This window comes from Lycorma delicatula, chromosome 1 (genome assembly GCF_047948215.1).
Source record: "Lycorma delicatula isolate Av1 chromosome 1, ASM4794821v1, whole genome shotgun sequence".
Classification (NCBI taxonomy): Eukaryota; Metazoa; Arthropoda; class Insecta; order Hemiptera; family Fulgoridae; genus Lycorma; species Lycorma delicatula.
Genome location: NC_134455.1, coordinates 8290162 through 8305146, shown reverse-complemented (window position 1 = coordinate 8305146; position 14985 = coordinate 8290162). Strand labels below are relative to the sequence as shown.

The 14985-nt window shown below is 30.9% G+C and overlaps 1 protein-coding gene across 1 annotated transcript in view; it reads left to right on the top strand.

Moving 5' to 3' along the window:
- Positions 1-5257, top strand: part of LOC142323748 (uncharacterized) — a 79493-nt gene extending 74236 nt beyond the window's left edge. The window contains exon 7 of the mRNA XM_075363956.1: positions 2834-5257. Within this exon, the coding sequence (XP_075220071.1) occupies positions 2834-3264 (431 nt within the window). The 3' untranslated portion in view covers positions 3265-5257. The remainder of the gene's footprint in view (positions 1-2833) is intronic.
- Positions 5258-14985: the final 9728 nt, after the last annotated feature.

Genomic DNA, 14985 nt, shown 5'->3' with positions numbered 1-14985 from the left:
TAAATATTACTTAATCCATTAATATCAGTTCTGTTGTTAATGGAATTTTCACTTGTTCAAAGTTAAAACTGTGTTTATATTCCTTCTCATGTTTGGACGAGGCAGTAACTTAATGGTTTCTGTATTTAAAAGTGGTTTGAAGCCCATAAATGTAGTAAACATGAAGTTACTGCCTTAAACATGTGAGGGAATATAAACACAGTTTTAACTTTGAACATTACTAGGAGGTTGGTATTGGAAATGATTCATATTTTCCAATGTGAAAATTCCATTAACAGAACTGATATTAATGGATTAAGTAATATTTATTTTAGTACAATTACTTATTTTTCATTTAATTAGAGATATGATGTTAAAGAATTACGTTTTATGTTTATGTATATTTTGTTTTTATGTTTTAGGTTTATTTATCAAAATTTTCGGTTGACTGAATAATAAGAACGATATATTATTTAACATATCATTTTATTATAAGTTTTGGTTTAGTTATACTTGAAAAAGCTTCGGATATAAAGTGAAATGTTTAATTATTTTTTATACTTTCTGTAATTGATTAATATTAAATGGTTGTAACCTTACAAATTTTAACATAAAATATTTATTATATATGTATATATATTGTCGCCAAATAGATTCGACAGCATGTTGTAATTTATAAGCTTGTGGTAACCCTGAAAAGAGCCATTTTTGTTGTTGATTGGCTTTGATGGCTCGTAATTTTTAACCTTGTGGTAGCCCTGAAAAGGGCCATTTTTTACTGGCTAACAACTATAAGGAATGCTACATTTCCAAGGTAAATAACTTGTTGACATCAGAACAAAAGCAGAAGATTGTAGACCAGGGCTTTGCGTCTTGGCAGGTCAGGTGGGACAAATCCCCCACAGGTCACTACATGCATGGTATATTTCCTATAATTTCCGGTTTAGGAGCGATTAGATGACTTTCCCCCAATCGGTATATTACACAGTTTCTCTCCAGGCATGGTGCCTTTCAGGCAAGTTTGACTAGGTTTCGTCTGGTGGATTCGAGTCAATGCCTGGATTGTGGGACTGATGATTGATGATAGATGGACCATGTCCTCTATGTTTGTTTTCGGTATGAGTTCAAATGTTCACAAGCTGTTATTGAACTTGAGAGAATATATTCCTTTGTGGATCTCTGTATTAACTGGATGATCCACGAGGATTGGTCTATAGTGGCTGGTTTTCTTCGCTCCGCAGTGTGTAGGTCTGCAAAGGGAGTTTATTCAAGGAATTTGATCATGGTAGGGTCCCGGCCTAGGTATTGGATTGGTTGGCGCCAACCAATCCATAGGCGCATTGGCATCGTGCCACAGTTATATTGGTGTTGTTTTTGATTTGATTTGAGGCTCCCACTGGCAGGGTGCTACGCTGCTGGGGTATGGTAGCTTGTGCAACCAGGGGTGTAGCTTCATTCCGCTTGTGGTGGTCCCTAATTGTAATTTTTTGTAATGCCACACAAGATTATGGGAGCATGGGGTTGGTCCCCGGCTCCTGTCCAGACTGGAACGGGGTTGCATTCCTCTTAATTTGGTCCTTATTTGGGTGACGTAATTTAGTCGATATTTGGGTGTAGGTCTGAATTTCTATGTTGTGTAAAACATAATTTTGATTGGTATGAGTATAGCACTAATTTAATAGAAAACTCACTCGTTTTCTGAGGTATTCACAGTCAATGAATGGTGTTGTCAAATTTAGACTAGGAACAGGGTCCACGGTCTTGGTTAGCCATAATAAGCCATAATAATTAAAAACGTGAGCAACGCCCTCAGGTACCAGGAGCGGAGTGTCCACATACTCACTGTGCCAAAGCGACCCTCCTCATGCTTGAGAGAGCCCGCAAGGCACTCAGCCGCAGACCTGTCCAACCCGACACCCTCCAAAGCCTCATTCCCTTGCAGGCTGTGCCAATGCTCCCTATCTCCTACGAGTTTTTTTCTGTTTTACTAAGTTCTTCTAAAACTCTTCTATTATAATTTGCAATAATAGTCCACCTGAAGCATTATCTGCTGAAAATCCTCTGGTCTGAACATGTCCACTCGACCCAGGGCATCCAGCATGCACCTCCGTGCATCCTGAAACCTCACAACAGAAAGAGACATGGTACAGAGTTTCCTCTACATTGCATGCTGGACAGCAGTCTGAATGGTGAAGAGCAAACCTAAAAAGATACAATCTGTAACCACCATGCCCAGCCAGGAATTGCGTAAGACTATAGTCAATTGATCCGTGAGTCCTACTGCACCAACTCCTTACATTCCCAATCAAATGGTAAGTCCACTGACCTCTCTCTCCCGCATCCCACCGTTCTTGCCAAGTATTCAACTCTTGTAAATTAGCTACAATCAATCACTTCTTCTCCAAAGAAGGAAGCATCCTTAATTCTGTATGCTTCCTTCTGTGAGCCATTAACAGGTCAATTGGCATAATACCAGCCAGCACCTCTGCAACCTCTCTTGAAATCGTACGATAAGCTGCCGAAGTCTGGAGTCAGCATCTCCTATGCAGTGCAGAGACTAAAAATCCGGTATATAAAAGTAAACCATTAAAATTTTTTGAAAGAAAATTACCTACTGCTAATAAAAGTGCACTTGAAGCATCTATTCTCATACCAGTAGTAAAAATAATACCAACATGTTAATTGTGGGATTGGTGATTTCTCATCCTTACTGTAGAGCCTGATTAGAATTTGAACCAGAACCTTCCTGTTGGAAGGAAGATATGTTACCACTACACTATAGAGGTTAGTAGAGTAAAAATTATTATAGATTATTTTATCGAGATTAAATGATTTTGTTGTGTTTTAATTTCAGGTCGTTCAAGATCACTCTTGTTTTCAAAGCATTCAGACATTAAACTGAAGCCATCTGACATTTTTTCTCAGGAATCTGAAGAATCATGGGATTCTGGGTTAATGTCAGACTTGGAGGAACTCATTCAGTTCAATAACAAACCAGTGGTTCAACCACCAGTTGACACACAGTATGATCATGACTACACAGAAAGTCGAGCTACTAACCGCAAGCGTACACGTTCGTATGTTGTACCACCATTAGATGATAATTGGCCACCTCCGAAGAGATCACTGACGGAGCGTGTGGAAAATACATTGGAGGAAAAAATAAATAAATCAAGACTTGGTACAGAACCCTTAGGTGAAAGAAATAAACAGTTATTAATTCATCTGTCAAATAATATTAATGAAGATAATGATGTCATCACCGATTATGAAGACAGATTTTGACATCATGATGACAATTATAACTGCAATAAAAGTAAAGATGATGACATCTTATCAAAACATGCTGCTGTTTCCATCTAAAGAACATTTTTGATATTTTACGTTAATTTTAACGTTACCTTATTTTTAATGGAAGACCAGCACTGCACTACCTTGTTTATTTAGGTTAAGAATTTATGTAATATTTTGATCAAATGGTCATACAAAGTATGATATTTTCATAGCATAAATTAATGAAACTGATCAATCTAACATGACTTAATCAGTTTGACAATACTTGAACCATTAGTGGTAGTATACCTTGTTAGTCATATTTAGATTATCTTATTACATATCTTAGCACCCGATAAACCATGTCCCATTTATTATACAAAATAAGTAAATACTGCAAGGTTTTTGTTATTTGGTTTTTATGTTCTGTATTGATTAAGAATGCTAAAATCAAACAAACTTTAAATTTTGAAATTTTTAGATAATACTCAACATTTGTTTAGATCAATCGGGATAATTTTGGTTTCGAAATTAGAAGAGTAAACCAACCATTGTCGTTATCATTGTTGACATATTGCCTTATGAAAAGAAAGTATAATTATTGTATTGTACATTTCCATAATCAGCCTTGTGTACCAAGTTCCTGTGATTTCATTTTTGTTTGGAATTTTATTTTAAAAGCATATCTATTTGCCATTTTTAATTGTACACTTGTAATCAGATTTTTAGAAACTTATTGTACTATCGCTTAATTTAAAAATGTACGTATTCTTTTTAACATGTTTCAGCCAGTAAAGTTATTTTTTTTTTTTTAATTTAATTAATATATTCTTTTTACTATATTTCATCCAGTGAAGTTATTTGTAAAAAAATTATGCCCCATAATTTTTTTCTTTTTCTTATTTCACTAATTTAAAAATAACTTATAATTTTTTTGAAAAAAACATATTTTTATCCATTTTAAATTTACATATATGATTTATATATTGTTATAAGTAATATAGTTGTATTTATTACTGCCTTAATAATAAAATAAAACACAATGCCTCTACATTGAATCAAATTTTTATTTTAAATTAATATTTGGTTTCTAGTATATTTGGGCTTTGTGCTTTATTTTTCAGTTATCACCTTGATTATTTAGTTAATGTAATTTTCTCTTACTTAAATGCTTTTTTACTTGTAATTATTGCATATGCTTATGTTATTCTTTTAAAAATGCCTATAGAATTATGTAATAATGTATGTTGTTTGATTACATTTGCTAAATGGTGAAATGTAAAAAATTGCTGAGTTAATAACTACTAGTTTTTTTACCATTATATTAATGGTGGTTGTTAGTAATTAATTGTTTTAACAATTGGATACTATTTGTAATAATAGTTAATAATTTAAACCATAATGGTTATTATTAATTATAGAACAATCAATTTTAAAAAGTTACTTAATTTTTTTTTAATTTCCATGTGGTTAAGACCAATTTGAATCTAACTTGTAGATAATTCTCTGGTTATAATGTACTCATTTTCAACATTGGGAAATGTTAAAGGCAGTCAGGTTTGAGTATTAGCCAGCTTTAAATAAGCCTACTTTCTTTTGTATTGTTGGCTGAGTTGAGTTGGCTTTGCCTAACTTATCCCTATCATTGTGAGATTAAGCCTTTGGTTTGATAGATAATTTTAATTGTGTGTATTTTCATTTACATATGTTTATGTAACTAAGAACATTTTTTTCTTTTTTTCTTAGTAGAAATTAATTTTTATTTTCTATTAAAGTGATTTTATCATAATCTGGAATGAGATTTTGTTAAACTTTTATTCTATGTTATTGAGACTATTTAATTAACAATTTTTATCGTAATTTATTGATTGTTATACGACTATTTTTATAGAACAGTTATATTAATGTATTCATTCCACGTTTTTTGTGTGCATTAGTTAACTATTTTTAATTATTATTATTGTTATATTATTATATACATAATATATATTTAGTTTATTAAGTACATCAGTGTTTTGTTAATTGTTTTAACTCATTTTATTATGTATATTCTATTATTCCAAAAGTTCAATGTTTTTGAGCTCAGCAACTAGAAGCTTTCTTTTTATTGTAATTGCATTCTGTATTGTTTCTTTTTATTTATTTATTTTGGAAAAAAAATTTGTAGACATAAATTTATTTGTTAAAGCTAGTGCTTTTTTCTGTATTTTACTGGATCTCTTTATTCTTATCTCTATTCTACTGATTTGAATTACTCTGGTAAGCTTGTTTCTACAACAGAACACTTTTTCCACACGTTTATTTTGGCTATAATTACATATTTTACAATAGAAGCAGTATATATATATATATATATATATAGAGATTATATATATATAAGTCTTATATATCCGAGTCTTATATATATATAAGACATATATATATATATATATATATATATATATATGTCTTGAGGTTGTTATAACCATACTCAATTTTTACCTATAATTTTTGTTTAGCAGTTTATCAACTACATGTAATTTATCATGGTATTTACATGAATTTTATTTGTTTTAAATGAATTTTAATCAAAGAAATTAGTAGTAATAACAAAATTTCATTAATAAAATTTTTGTGTCAGACTTGGCTGTGTAATATGTTATATGAATTTAAAAAATTATTTTTAGCTGTAGTAGTGTTAATAATATTTGCAATTTTTCGTCCGGATTGCTTTAAATATAGTTTTTAAGTTATTATTGTGTGCTATAAATTTTTATTATATGTTGATTTTTAATAGATTTATTTACATATTTTTTTTATTATATTGAGAATTAATAATGATAGTTTTTTATTGGGTTTGTGTATTTAGAATAGAGAAAAAAATAAGTTTACATAATTTTTAAATTATTATTCCAGTTTTTATTTGGGTTGTACATATTCATTTAAAAAGTAATGACAATTATATTTTATTTGATATCTACTGTTTTTTTTTTTTTGAGTTTTGTATTAAAAAAAAAAAAAAAATGGTTAAGCAGTGAATGTTTAACATCTTATATTTGTTCTGTTATTTGCCAGAAATAATGTTGGAAAATAAAGAAAAGAACAGCAGCATGATGTTGAAGTGACGATAAGACTGTCTTGTTTATTTTATCTTACTTCATTTATTACTTTTTTCTTACCCTAATTACTAATGGGTTTTGTTGATGTTTCTTGGTTTATTGTCAGGTGTCGCATATTGCACATGTATTAGGTACCATCATGATCCAGAAATGTTATCCGCAAAATGAAGTTTCCCATTCCAGGGTTATTGGGTAATCTATAACTGGAATATCCATTATGGGATAATTCCAATTACTAGGAAAAGAGAGAAGCAAACTGATAGTATTATTCCCTGAATCAACTGCTGCATATCAGCAAGCCAAGTTATGGAAATTACGATTAGATCCTTAGTCTGTTAAATCAAACATCTATGCAGTAATGAAATTACTTTTTAAGTATCCATTGTAATGATTAATCAACTCTGACTAGTCCTGTGTATATCTCAGATGCTTTACTTATATCACAGTCATAATAAAGACTGGCAATAAATTAATGTTGCTGAACAGCACATTATTTGACCGCTGTCAAAGATAATTCATAACACTCAATTCTCAATGGGAAATTGTCATATGTTATCTGTATTGAAAAACTTTATTTTCAAAAGTATTACATTATCTTACCATGGCCTGAGTAGTTTATAACTTATATATTTTTAAGAATATTACAATTATTATACTTTGTATAATTGGCAACTGATTAAAAATAAGTTGTTAAATTATGTTTGGCCCGAGTGGTAGTATCTCGCCCTTTCATCTGGAGGTGCCGGGTTTGAATTCCGGTCGGACATGGCATTTTCACACATGCTACAAATCTCATCCACTGACACAATAACTAACGGTGGTCCCAGAGGTTAAATAAAAAAACAATTATGTTTGAAAAGTAATGTTATATTATTTTCAAAACACCTCAGTTGCAAATTATTGATAATTGAGATGAAAGTTTAAGATCTGAATTTCATCTGTAGAATTGCACTTTTATATATATATGTACACACACACACACACACACTGGATTATTCCAAATTGCACAGCAGTCTCTTGGGAGATGATTCTATAGCTAAAAATATGAAAAAAGATTCATAAATATAGGTCAGAAAACTGTTCGTTAGTGAGTATCAGCTTGGGAAACATTTAGCGCTGCTTTCTCTGTGAAATAAAACTATATTAAAACTAAATACAAATCGAGAGGTAAATTTAGTGCTTCCTTAGGTTTTTTTATCTATGAAATTTAATTAAAAGTGGTCTCAGACCTCTATCTCACTTAGGTTTTAAGAAAACTGTATAAAACATGAAAATGTTTTGTCAGAAAATACACTTTTATTAGGTTTGGAATAAAATAATATTAATTTACTAATAAACTAATAAAAATTTCTTGTTAACATTGTAGAGAATGTAATTCTGAAAAAAATTGATGTAAATAACATCAATTAAAATTAAACAAAAGTTTGAGAAGTTCAACTGTAATAAAAAACAAAACACCAAACTGGATCTGAAAAATGAAATAATTTTAACCAGAACAATTTTTCAATGTTTGAACAACATAATGTAATGAAAACAAATAGAAAACTTGAACAAATGAATAAAAAGTAGATTTAAAATAAAAAATTGCATACTTTTTGGTTGTCTAAAAATGTTAAATATCAAAATTGTTACTTGATAAAGCTGCAAACATTTCTTCAAAGAGGTTGCTCAGTGTGGTCGCCATTCTGTTCAGTGCACATAGTTCAGGTCGGCGAATCCATGCTAGCTGGGTGCATCTGATAGCATCATTATTATTCCTAACAGTAACTCCACCTTCTGTTACATGATGTTTCAATTCTTGTATGCCAATACAGGGAATAGACTTATTACTTCATCCTTTCCCAAAGGAAAAAGACTGTCGGGATGAGAGTGAGGTGACCACTTTACTGGTCTGTTTCAACCAATCCATTTCTTACTAAATGTGTTATTTAAATGATTTATCCTACACCTACACCTTAGTTTCATCAATTTTACAGGAACCACTTGTTTTGAAATCATTTCTTACAAGCTGCGTGTCAAAAAGTTCTCTTTTGCAGAAACTAAAAAAATATGAAAAATTCCTATTTTTATGTGTAAAAATGCATATACAGATAGAAAAGTTTGAAGTAAGCTCTTGGAACCCCCCCCCCCCCTCAATTGGTAAACAGACAATTTTTTTAGGCATAAGAAAGTCAGCTTGTCGTAAAACACTAAAGAAATAAAGATTTTTGTTACATCATTATTTGTTGTTAATGCCACTGGTAAACCTGCAATTTTCATCAGCTTATATTTCATTTACAGCCATCTTTGATATTTGTTGTATGTTTTTTCTATTTTTGTTTATACAGGAGTAAAAAATGATTTCCAGCAATCGTAATGTATCTATAGAAAGAGTTTTAGAAGATTTGCAGTCTGGTAGTGAATGTGAAAGTATTAATGGAGAAGAAGGAGTGGAAATGAAGATGTTATTATTGACTTAGGAAGTGAACAAAATCGTGATAATAGTGAGGAAGAAAGTAGTAGTGATGAGGAAACTGAAGAAGAGGTCTAAAAATTTGTAGCCAAGTCTGGTCATTCCTATGTAAGTGCACCTAAAATTACTTGACAAAATAATAAAGAATACCTGGTGTAAAGATGCCATTATCTTATCAGGAACTACTGTAGATGCTTTCAAATTATTTTTATCATCAGATGTCATCCAGTTTATTGTGTTACCTACAAATGAAGAGGCAATAAGATGTAATATACAATTGACAAATGAAACTGAAGTATAAAACTTCTACAATTCAACGAAAGGGTATTGATACGACTGACCAAATGGACTGTGTGCTTATAACTGCAAAAGATCAATAAGACGATGGGCATTGTCAGTGTTTTTTTTCTTTGTTAGATGTTTGTGGAATAAATTCTTTTACACTTTTTGACTTGCAGTACAAACAATGGAACAATAACAAAAAGAACAGGAGGAAGTTGTTTCTTTTGGATGTTGGGTTGAATCTCATCAAACCATATATTGAAGAAAGAAGTATCAGTGGATTACATAAATACATAATTGTGAATAAAAAAATTATATACATCAATATAAATTATATACATCAATTTTGAATAAAAAAATTAATCAAGGACAGAAGCTGAGGCAGGAACTGCCTAGGAATAAAGGTCGATGTTACATATGGAACCATCATCTAAAAAGCAAAGGTTAATGTGGCAAACTATTTCAATATTCATTCCTGCAACAGACGTGTGTGCAAGAAACTGTTGTAAACTGCACCCTATGTGTTCCCTCAAGTGACTCGGAATGAACGTGTTTCAATTTAGAAAACAATGGCTTCAGAAATAAAAACATAAAGTAAAAATTTTTTTTAAAGTAAACTACTAATTGTAATTGGCAAGCACTAAAAAGTCATTTTTTAGAAATATGTAGATTAAACAGTATTAATTTTAATAAATTAGTGTCGTAACTAGGTTAGTTTATATATATTATTATCAATGAAGCCTGACTGCTGCGAGTCCTAGGAATGAATCCCCTCTTAGTAATCATTGTAACAAAAAAAAACTTGGCAGTCCAAGGTTTAAGCATACCAATTTCTCAAACTCACCCGTCCAAAGCCTCAAATGTTTACGATCTGGACAATTTTCCTGGTATTCGTGCACAGCACCCAGTTGATTTTTATTAAATTTGAACTTCTTAAATTTGTGTTTAATTTTATTAACACTCTTAGTGCCACGCCTAAATCAGTAAAACTTCATCCCAGGCCAGACATTTTTTATTAATTTATTAAGACCATTACGTGTGCATCAAAATTATACACGTGACCGTTTTGACATTGCTAAAAATGTATCAGATTGATACACATGGCGCTAAGAGTGTTATTTTCAATTTCTCAAAATTAAATTCTTTAGAAAGTTTTATTGTTTATTGGTAAATTAACAAAGTTATTTTATTCCAAACCCAAAAATACTTATTTTCTGACAAAATATTTTTGTGTTTACCCTTTTAAAACCAAAAAGATATAGAGGTCTGGGAGCACTTTTATTAAATTTCTTAGATCAAAAACCATAAGGAAACATCAAATTCACCCCAAGAATTTTAGTACGGTTTAATTTCACAGAGGAAGCAGAAAGCAGGGCTAAATGTTTCGCGAGCCGAAACTTGATTCGATTCATTACCAATTTCATTTCATTTTTTCTAATTAATAATATGATACTGCAACATGAAATAATACTTAAAAAGCATCCCAATAGGTAAGTTTTCTTGTTTGTGTGTATCTGGGATATAATATTTAAAATTGATGTTACATTTGCACAGTTCTTTCATATGTATATAGTTTTTTTAGAGGACTTTGATGAACAAGAAGATAGGGAGGAGAGTGGAGTATTTCAAAACGCATAGCGATAGAGTCATTGTAATAAGGATAAAATCAAAACCTAAACCGACAACAATTGTTAACGTCTCTATGCCTACAAGCGCCCATGATGATGATGAGGTATACGAAGAGTTTGATGAAGCAATTAAACACGTAAAAGGAGATGAAAATTTAATAATAGTTGGAGATTGGAATGCAAGCATTGGAAAAGGCAAGGAAGGAAATATAGTGGGTGAATACGGGCTGGACAAAAGGAATGAAATAGGGGACCGACTTATAGAGTTTTGCACGAAGTATAATTTAGTAATTGCCAACACCCAATTTAAAAATCATAATAGAAGAATATACACTTGGAAAAAGCCAGGCGATACTGCAAGGTATCAGATAGATTATATCATGGTTAAGCAAAGATTTAGAAATCAACTCGTTGACTGCAAAACTTACCCTGGAGCAGACATTGATACCGATCATAATTTGGTGATAATGAAATGTAGATTGGGGTTTAAAAACCAGAAGAAAAGGTGTCAGATGAATCGGTGGAATTTAGAGAAGCTTGAGGAAGAGGAGGTAAAGAAGATTTTTGAGGAGGACATCGCAAGAAGTCTGAGTAAAAAAGATAAGGTAGAAAATGTAGAAGAAGAATGGGAGAATGTTAAAAAGGAAATTCTTAAATCAGCAGAAGCAAACTTAGGCGGAATAAAGAGAAATGGTAGAAAACCTTGGGTTTCAGACGATATATTGCAGCTGATGGATAAACGTAGAAAATATAAGAATGCTAGTGATGAAGAAAGTAAAAGGAACTATCGGCAATTAAGAAATGCTATAAACAGGAAGTTCAAACTGGCGAAAGAAGAGTGGATTAAAGAAAAGTGTTCAGAAGTGGAAAGAGAAATGAACATTGGTAAAATAGACGGAGCATACAGGAAACTTAAGGAAAATTTTGGGGTACATAAATTAAAATCTAATAATGTGTTAAACAAAGATGGTACACCAATATATAATACGAAAGGTAAAGTCGATAGATGGGTGGAATATATTGAAGAGTTATACGGAGGAAATGAATTAGAAAATGGTGTTATAGAGGAAGTTGAGGAGGATGAAATGGGAGAAACAGTACTGAGATCTGAATTTAAGAGAGCATTAAAAGATTTAAATGGCAGAAAGGCTCCTGGAATAGACGGAATACCTGTAGAATTACTGCGCAGTGCAGGTGAGGAAGCGATTGATAGATTATATAAACTGGTATGTAATATTTATGATAAGGGGGAATTTCCGTCAGACTTCAAAAAAAGTGTTATAGTAATGATACCAAAGAAAGCAGGGGCAGATAAATGTGAAGAATACAGAACAATTAGTTTAACTAGTCGTGCATCAAAAATCTTAACTAGAATTCTATACAGAAGAATTGAGAGGAGAGTAGAGGAAGTGTTAGGAGAAGACCAATTTGGTTTCAGGAAAAGTATAGGGACAAGGGAAGCAATTTTAGGCCTCAGATTAATAGTAGAAGGAAGATTAAAGAAAAACAAACCGACATACTTGACGTTTATAGACCTAGAAAAGGCATTCGATAACGTAGACTGGAATAAAATGTTCAGCATTTTAAAAAAATTAGGGTTCAAATACAGAGATAGAAGAACAATTGCTAACATGTACAGGAACCAAACAGCAACAGTAACAATTGAAGAACATAAGAAAGGGAGTCCGACAAGGGTGTTCCCTGTCTCCGTTACTTTTTAATCTTTACATGGAACTAGCAATTAATGATGTTAAAGAACAATTTAGATTCGGAGTAACAGTACAAGGTGAAAAGATAAAGATGCTACGATTTGCTGATGATATAGTAATTCTAGCCGAGAGTAAAAAGGATTTAGAAGAAACAATGAACGGCATAGATGAAGTCCTACGCAAAAACTATCGCATGAAAATAAACAAGAACAAAACAAAAGTAATGAAATGTAGTAGAAATAACAAAGATGGACCACTGAATGTGAAAATAGGAGGAGAAAAGATTATGGAGGTAGAAGAATTTTGTTATTTGGGAAATAAAATTACTAAAGATGGACGAAGCAGGAGCGATATAAAATGCTGAATAGCACAAGCTAAACGAGCCTTCAGTAAGAAATATAATTTGTTTACATCAAAAGTTAATTTAAATGTCAGGAAAAGATTTTTGAAAGTGTATGTTTGGAGTGTCGCTTTATATGTAAGTGAAACTTGGACAATCGGAGTATCTGAGAAGAAAAGATTAGAAGCTTTTGAAATGTGGTGCTATAGGAGAATGTTAAAAATCAGATGGGTGGATAAAGTGACAAATGAAGAGGTATTGCGGCAAATAGATGAAGAAAGAAGCATTTGGAAAAATGTAGTTAAAAGAAGAGACAGACTTATAGGCCACATACTAAGGCATCCTGGAATAGTCGCTTTAATATTGGAAGAAGGGAAAAATTGTGTAGGCAGGCCACGTTTGGAATATGTAAAACAAATTGTTAGGGATGTAGGATGTAGAGGGTATACTGAAATGAAACAACTAGCACTAGATAGGGAATCTTGGAGAGCTGCATCAAACCAGTCAAATGACTGAAGACAAAAAAAAAAGAGGATTTTAACTGGGTTATTTTGGCCTATAAAATGACAAAATGAAGAGATGGAAACAAACGCATACCTATATCAAAATAATTTTAACTTAAGCAAAAAAAGATTTAAAAGGAAAATTTCATCTTTTTAAATGAACACTTGTCATAATGACAGATTTTAACTGACCCATTTCCAGAAAAAAATGGAAGCCCAAATCTAAAGAAATTTATAGGAATGCTTCATCCAAGATTTTGACCCATTTTACAGTAAAACGATATAAAATAATTTTTGTCAGGATTAGAAGTAAAAGTAACCTAATAAATGAAATACAATGCATAATTATAATGGTGATGACATATTTAATTATATTTTTATATTCTTTATAACGTAGTATTTTATGGGATTTCATTCTCAATGGAACAGAAGGGTAACAATAGAACAAATGTAATAAATTATATATCATTTAAATTATCTCAACTGAATTCTAATATATTGTCAGATTCAATTTTTAATCGTCGTTTCAATGGTTTTACTTAAAAAAATAGTTATGCATAATGAGATGTGCATATATATATCAGTCAGAATCTAGTCACCATTTTACTTTCAGTCCACAAAGAAAGATTTGAACTCTTGGGCTGTGGAAAGGAAAGAGGATCAAGTGATTAATAGTTATTCACAAAATGTTTTCTTTGAAGGTAAGTGAATTTATTCAATAAAGAACCTTTTTCAGGTACTGCCTATTTGATGTTTTGTCTTATTTAAACACGAGTTACAATGTAAACTTTATCTCACAAATTATGGATTACAAGGATTGGTTTGTGCAGAAGATTAACTTTTAATTTCACTACTGAATTAATTCTTTTTCACAGTTTATTAACATTAGATATCCGCTGTTGAAAACATAGTAATTATTAAAACAGCTATCAGTGTTTATGTAGATAACAAAACTTGAAATGGGCTAAAACACTTAAAGTTGTAAATATTTTTCCAAACACTTTTTTACTTGACAGCACCTGCAACAATTTTTATTGAATAGAATGATAAAATGTGATACATTTTATATTTATTAAACAAAGATTAAATATATTATTTGATTACATGAAGAAAGTGCAACGCACTTAGTTACAATAGGTCCTATATAGATCAGTCTCCATAATCTGAAGTAAATCATTTACAATAATTTTGCAATGTTAATGTGAATAAATAACTTAAAATAAATTTATACAGTCTGTGGAAAATATTTTAAGGATAATTATCTGTTTGGACTAGAAAAAAAAATTAACAAGATAAGGTTTTGTTCAGTTTTTTGGCACTTGAGTTGTTTGTTTGTATATAAATGAATAAATATTTATTCTGAATGCATAAATATATGTTATTTAGGGCATGTCAATACAAGATAAAACTGTAAATATAAAACCAGTTTATAAAATAAAATATAGATTTGTTTAAAGTCCATTTAAATTCAAACACATGAAATAAAGTAAAGATAAAAAAAATTAATTCAAATCCACTATTAAAAATTATTTTGAACACATTTATTCATATACAGGTTGAATGGTGTACAGATAAATTGTGTTTTGTTTATAATGTTTTTTATTATGGCATTTCAGGGCAAAACAGTAAGGCTAGATTTTTTTTACAAACTAAATCATATTGATTATCCCAAGAGAATTTGTTATCAAATAAAACATCCAGAAATTTTTCCCTGTGGACAA